The sequence below is a fragment of the Gossypium arboreum genome, chromosome 8, assembly GCF_025698485.1.
Source record: "Gossypium arboreum isolate Shixiya-1 chromosome 8, ASM2569848v2, whole genome shotgun sequence".
Lineage (NCBI taxonomy): Eukaryota > Viridiplantae > Streptophyta > Magnoliopsida > Malvales > Malvaceae > Gossypium > Gossypium arboreum.
In genome coordinates, this window is record NC_069077.1 from 26476954 (window position 1) to 26484280 (window position 7327).

General features: G+C 33.3%; 1 protein-coding gene across 1 annotated transcript; it reads left to right on the forward strand.

The window, feature by feature from the left end:
- The first annotated feature begins 409 nt into the window (after positions 1 to 409).
- Positions 410 to 4047, forward strand: LOC108467411 (jasmonoyl--L-amino acid synthetase JAR4-like). The gene is made up of 5 exons (XM_017768011.2): positions 410 to 728; positions 1799 to 2104; positions 2183 to 2284; positions 2378 to 3159; positions 3438 to 4047. Exons 2-5 carry the CDS (start codon positions 1812 to 1814, stop codon positions 3974 to 3976), a joined length of 1716 nt encoding a protein of 571 aa, XP_017623500.1. The 5' UTR covers positions 410 to 728; positions 1799 to 1811; the 3' UTR covers positions 3977 to 4047.
- The last annotated feature ends 3280 nt before the right edge of the window (positions 4048 to 7327 follow it).

A 7327-nucleotide genomic window follows, 5' to 3' on the forward strand; every position in this document is an offset into this window, starting at 1 on the left:
AATGCAGGAGGACGTGAGTTCGAGTGCGTTGAAGCGCATTATTCTCCTATTTATGAGTTGAAGAATGGCTATAAGTACTTCTAGACATTTTCATTATCTATTCTTGTAGATTATCCATGTAAAGTTTAATTTAAATTTTTATATGAATGGTAAATACAAATATATTGATAAATTTAATGGTTGAATTGTTAAAATATTCTATTTATACCTTATAAAATTTTAAATTAATAAAAATAAAATTATATTTTAACCCGTAAAAATAATAAAATAATTTAATCTTTTAAAATTATTAATATATAAACTATTAAAATCATGAAAATTTACATCTCTATTACCCTAACAACATGTTTTAGGCTTTTAGCTTCTCCGCTGTATAAATTAATAACAAAAATAAAATTATGATCGTATTCACTCTGAAAAGACTCTTAGGAGATTGGTTATATATTATATATGGTCGGATATAGATATATATGAAGGCCAGCGCGAATATCCATTGACCAGCTCAACGACCCAACCTCCCCCAAAAAAAAAACTTCAACCCTCCGTACATACAGAAAATTCTAAAATTTTCTCTTTGTTTTCCAGTGAGGATAACGCGGTGTTTTTGAGTTTTTTTTTTCCTTTTATAACCTCTCTTTCTGCTCCTTTTTTTTCCTCAATTGAGAGTTATTTAATTCATGCTCTAAAGCTGCTGAGAGAAGGGAGATTTCTAGATTCGGATTTTCGAGGTATGCTGAAATTAGAGTTCTGTTTGTTATTTTATTTGATTTGTTTCGAGTTTTCAATAATGTTTGGTTAGTATATTAGTGCTTAATTGGTTCTTTTGGTTGTTTAGAAGGCTGATGAACGTGCGGGGATTTTTATCTTCGAAGAATTAAACTTAGTTTTGGAGTTTTATTTTTTATTTTTTTAAAAAAAGTTTGGGTGAGGTAATGGAGGGAAGTGGATTCAATTCAAGTTTTTAATTGTTCTGGAAATAAATTGTCTCCAACTCACTTATTTAGCTATTTTTTCCCATAATATGAACATATTACGGAATTTATGAAAAATACAATTCTTCTTCTTCTTCTTCTTCTACTGACTTTTAGCGTTTACGTGTTCGTGGATCTATGTAAGTTGGTTGTAATTTCTGATTGGAAACTTCGAATCTGTATGACTGTTTTGGCCGAATGATTTAGAATAAATTTCAAGGAAATTAGACGATGAAAACCAAAACAGCTTATTGAGAGTTCAAAACGAAAAGATGACTTTTAGTGGATTCATCTAGAACGAGAGCTAATGGTTTAAATCTTAAATCTTATTGAGAGAAAAGCTTACAGGAAAACTGCAGAAATCTTCGAAAACTTGCAATTATTATCTTTTTAACTTTTGGTGAACATAAACTTTAAAGTTCATCTCCTTGTACTACTTGATTCTTCTAAATTCCTTTCTTCTAAGGGATGAAAATTTATATTCATTGAAACTGAATGAAAACCCTTTTATGGCGAAAATCCCAGTGTTTGGTTACAAATACTTTTCAAAGCAACCTATTTATATTTAATAGTCTAATTATATTACCAAAGCCGCCAAGCGTGCTAGCATATAATTTAAATCTTAAGATAAGTGAAGTTTCAACATTGGTTTTTCATCTAAGACTTAGTTCTTAGAAGACTAGATTTGATTTGTTGCATTTGCTCATAAAATCCAATATTTAAAGAGTCCAACAAGACTTGGGTGAAAATTGATAACATAATCTGAAATGAAATGAAATGAAACACCAAATATTTCCATCATACTGCTCTTGTTTCAATATATGTAGAGTTTCAGTAACGATGATAGAAAAGATGGAACTTCTGGACGTGGATAAACTGATAGAAGAGTTTGAATCGATGACAAAAGATGCCGGGAATGTTCAAAGGGAGACTTTAAAGAAGATTTTAGAAGAAAATGGATGTGCTGAATATCTGCAAAATCTGGGCCTCAATGGCAAAACCGACCCTGAAAGCTTCAAAGCTTGTGTTCCTCTCGTCACTCACAATGACTTGCAGCCTTATATTCAACGAATTGTCGATGGTTCTTCCTCTCCGATTCTTACTGGAAAACCAATCACCACCATTTCTCTCAGGTATATATAGTTTTAATCATTGTTTTTTATGATTTGATTTTCAGAATTGAGAGCTGGTTTTTTGTTTGCAAACCGCAGCTCTGGGACTACTCAAGGAAAGCCCAAATTTGTGCCTTTCAATGACGAATTAATGGAAACTACTTTGCAGATTTACCGTACTTCATATGCTTTTAGAACAAGGTGTGGTAGTATTGAATTGAATATTCTTTTGTTATTATTGAAATAAATGGTACAGGTTGGATGATCTTAACCTGTTTCAGTATTGTCATACAGAGAATTTCCTATTGAGAATGGGAAGGCTTTGCAGCTCATTTACAGTAGCAAACAAAGCAAAACCAAAGGGGGTTTGATTGCCGGAACGGCGACTACCAATGTCTTTCGCAATTCACAGTTCAAGAACACAATGAAAGCAATGCAGTCACAGTGTTGCAGCCCTGATGAAGTGATATTTGGTCCTGATTTCCACCAATCCTTGTACTGCCATCTCTTGTGTGGGCTGATTTTCCGCAAAGAAATTCAGTTCATTTCATCCACCTTTTCCCATAGCATTGTTCATGCTTTTCGAACCTTCGAGCAAGTTTGGGAAGAGCTTTGTGCTGATATAAGGGAAGGGGTATTGACAAGCCGGATCACGTTCCCTTCGGTCCGATCAGCGATGGCCAAATTGCTGAAGCCAAATCCCGAACTAGCTGATTTGATTCAAAAGAAATGCTTGGGACTGAATAACTGGTACGGACTGATACCGGAGCTTTTCCCTAATGTGAAATACATCTATGGGATCATGACTGGTTCCATGGAGCCTTATCTGAAAAAGCTGAGGCATTATGCAAGGGATTTGCCTCTTATAAGTGCTGATTATGGTTCTTCAGAGGGTTGGATTGGGGCAAATGTCAATCCAAATGTACCCCCTGAGTTGGCTACTTATGTCGTGCTCCCGAATATTGGATATTTTGAATTCATTCCTCTGAAAGAGAATGTTGAGGAGGCCAAGCCAGTAGGTTTGACTGAAGTTAAGGTTGGTGAAGAATATGAGGTTATTATCACCAGTTTTGCAGGTATTCTTTTTCCTGCATTTCATACAATTTGTGTGGCAAATCTTTCTCCTTTGAATACGTTTTTGATTTTCGTACAACCGACTCTATTAAATTTGTTGTTTTGTCCTAAATAGATTCTTTAACACAGACATAACTGACCAAGTTGATTAAGACAAGACACACCCTTTGCATTGGTTGTTTTTGTGTTCCGTGCTGGAAAAGGTTTAGGATCATGTAAAACAGAACCCCATATTAATTATTGTGTGATTCTTGATTTCCCTTTCAACTTTAATCGGCAGGTTTATACAGGTATAGGCTAGGGGATGTGGTCAAGATTACCGGCTTCCATAACTTGAGCCCGGAGCTGAAATTTATCTGCAGAAGAAACCTCATGCTGACCATAAACATTGACAAGAACACTGAGAAAGATTTACAGCTCGCGGTTGAAGCAGCATCCAAGTTAAACACTGAGGAAAAGCTGGAAGTGCTCGATTTCTCTAGTCACGTCGACTTATCGACCAACCCTGGTCACTATGTGATCTTCTGGGAAATCAGTGGGGAAGTAAGGGATGAGGTACTGGAAGAATGCTGCAATTGTTTGGATCGTTCTTTTGTCGATGCAGGCTATGTTAGCTCCCGGAAGATCAACGCCATTGGTCCTCTCGAGCTCCGAGTTGTTCAAAGGGGAACTTTCCAAAAGATTCTTGATCATTACGTAGGGTTAGGAGCTGCCCTTAGTCAGTTTAAAACACCGCGATGTGTAGGGTCTACAAACAATGAGGTGTTGCAGATATTGTGTAACAATGTTGTGAAGAGCTACTTCAGTACTGCTTTCTAGTTGTAGTTAACAGAAAATGTATAATGCTTATCATTTCTTAAATAAGTAAAGATGTGAGAAAGGTTAAATAACGAATCCAACCACATAAAATGCTTGTGTAATAGGTAAAATATGTGTATAATTAATGGACGTGATGAAGTAGGAGCACATGAAAGTGGGATCGCCTTGTCTTGTCTGGAAATGAAAATAAATAAATAAGCTAGTGAAGGATGAGGTCCAGTTCCACAAAATCTTAATAATGGCATTAGCTTCACAAATATTAATTAGCTGTCGGTGATGATGTGAATTATTATTTGTCCATAAATGATTTGATCTTAGGAAATAGCACGTTCGTTTCTCATTTTTGTTAGTTAGCTCTTTTCCTTTCTATTCTGATTTTGTTTCCAACCCAATTTCGTATTAAAAAGATGGGTAAATTATACTAAGATAGCTGACAAAATAGTCACGTAAGTTTCATTTCAGTCATTAACGTTATTGAAAAGTGACAAATTAGTCACTCATTAACATTTTCTGTCACAGGTTTAACGGGATAGCTGACGTGACCAGTTAACTAGCTGATGTGGCCAGTTAACTAGCCACGTTGGACGAGTAGTCAAAGGGTCAAACAAGAAAAGAAAAGATGATTGGTCAGAATGATTTTTCTTCATTTTCTTCTCATCTTTCTCTACATCTTCTTCTCCCTCAACTTCTTTCTCTTTATGCTTCTTTTATTTTTTTTCTTGTTCTTCTCTTCTTTCTCTTCATCTTCTTCTCCCACAATAGAATAATGGCTACAAATCAAGAGCCACAACAACAGTTGCTGAACAACCCCAAGCCACCCTGTAACACCCCTAACCCGTATCCGCTGCCAGAACATGGTTTCGGAGTATTACTACCATTTGCAGATAACTTAAAAAAATTAAAATACTTACCGATTCAATGCATCATATAAAATAAATATATTACCATTCAATCAACAGTTTGGTACTTGTATAAGCATCAAACAACAACATTGTTAGTATACTTGCTCATATCTCATATAAATTCAACATTGATATATCTATTTTCTCGACATGTCGCACTTTAGTTTAATAATAGTCTCAACTTACATAATTTCCTTGTATCAACATATCAAAGATAATCATATATGTACATGTCATGAAACATATCATGCTCTTACCGTTTCTTCACAAGCATATATCATTCATTTCATTATATCAATATTTTATGCTCCATCATTTCCATATATTTTATGTATATTTATTCGGTAATAGCTTATATCAAACTTAACATAAATTATATTCCATGTACTTATACTTATTTCGTTTATCCATTTTCATAATTATTTCATACAACGCTTTTGTACATATATTTCCATATGACCAGTTCTTGTAAACATTTCACACAACCATTTCATATAACCATTCTTCATCTGATACATTTTACCTGAATATCAATTGTTCAACAGATGTTCTAGCGTCTCCCATCCACGGTCTTATTTATCTTTGACGTGATGTCATAGTGTCTTTCAACTATGGTCTTACTTATTTTCTGTCATGTTGCCATGGTATCTTTCAACCATGGTCTTATTCTTTTCATGTCACGTTGCCATGGTATCTTTCAACCATGGTCTTACACATCTCATATCAGGTTGCCATGGTATCTTTCAACCATGGTCTTACACACAGGTTGCCATGGTATCTTTCAACCATGGTCTTACACATTTCATATCAGAGAGCACACTCCATGAACCTCATCCTTACAATGGGATTACCACCAAAGCTAAATCCTCAGAATATAAACTCATAGAGTATTGTCGGGATTACCGGTCAGGCTAAATCCCAACAACAACAATTACTCTAATGAGCGTGGATCCAATTACCATCCAAAGCTAAATTCGACCCTAATTGATTACCGTCCAAGCTAGATCCTTTTACCGTCAATTCCTTTTCTAAGATCCATCGAATTTTCCTTTCATTCAACCGGGATTTCTTCCCATTTTATCAAATATATTAATGTTTCATAAATTTTCATACAATGAACATTCAAATCATATTCACATCAATAACATATAATCTCAAGCATTTAAGAATATAATTCAAGTTACACGAACTTACCTCATTGCTTGTTTGTGTTTATAATTTCATTAATCTAATATCTTTTCTTTTCCACAATCAAGTCTCATATTTGAGTCGTTCGGATCTTTATAAATAAATTTGGTCGTCATTTTCATTCATTTCATATTCTAATGCATTTAATTAATGCTCTAGGCAAAATTACTATTTTGCCCCTAAACTTTTAATTAATGACGATTTCATCCTTAGGGTTAGGAAAATAAAATTCTTGCAATTTAATCCTTATTTCCAGCTATTATTCTCATATATATTGATAACAATCCATGAATTCTATAAAATATCAGAATTTTTCATAATTTCAACACTTTTTAATTTAATCCTTAAAACATGTTTTGCCCCGATCTTGAACTAAATTAATAATTTCATTCAGTTTTGTAATTTAATAATAAAATAATCCATTTCATACAATTTGGTCATTTCTGACATGTTTACAAAATTTTCCATAAAGTTTTACTTTTATTCAATTTAGTCCCTGAGCCTAAAATATGCAAATTAGTCATGCTAGATGAATATTCATACATATTTTTCCTCCTCCTCCTCTCCATTCCACATCCTTAATGTAGATTACACACTTGTAAGTAATATTATCCATAATTTTTATTATTTACTTTTATGAATATTCAAGCTGTCTATCTGCATCATAGTCACTAAATTATTTATATCTAGATCTATAGAACTCAAAATTAATATCCGATAATTTTCCCTGAATCTAAACTCATATATATTCTTACCATAAAAATTTCAGAATTTTTGGTTTAGCCAATAAGTACAATTTATTCTTTAAAGTTACCCCTGTTCTGCTGTCTGACAGTTCTGACCCTTCTTCACTAAAAATTAATTATCTCCTCATGCAGGATTAAAATGATGTTCTTGTTTATTTATATTAAAAATAGACTCATTCAGGATTTTATACATATAAATTTAAGCCCCTAATTATTTTTCTTCAAATTTTTATGATTTTTCAAATTCAGAACAGGGGAACCCGAATTCATTCTAACCTTGTCTCACAAAATTCATTATATCTCAAAATTTACAAATTCATTACTTAAACTATTTCTTATATGAGAAACTAGACTCAATGAGATTTAATTTCATATCTTTTTTCATCTTCTAATTCGATTTCTACAATTTATAGTGATTTTTCAAAGTTAGTCTACTGCTGCTGTCCAAACTGTTTTTGTGCAAGCTATTAATTACCATGTTATAACACCCTTATTTTCTTTTTCTACACCATTTC

Coding starts and splice junctions, on each gene's coding strand:
- LOC108467411 (XM_017768011.2), top strand. CDS start 1,812: ATGATAGAAAAGATGGAACTTCTGGACGTGGATAAACTGATAGAAGAG. Junction 2,105..2,182: donor ATCACCACCATTTCTCTCAG/GTATATATAGTT, acceptor TGCAAACCGCAG/CTCTGGGACTACTCAAGGAA. Junction 2,285..2,377: donor TCATATGCTTTTAGAACAAG/GTGTGGTAGTAT, acceptor ATTGTCATACAG/AGAATTTCCTATTGAGAATG.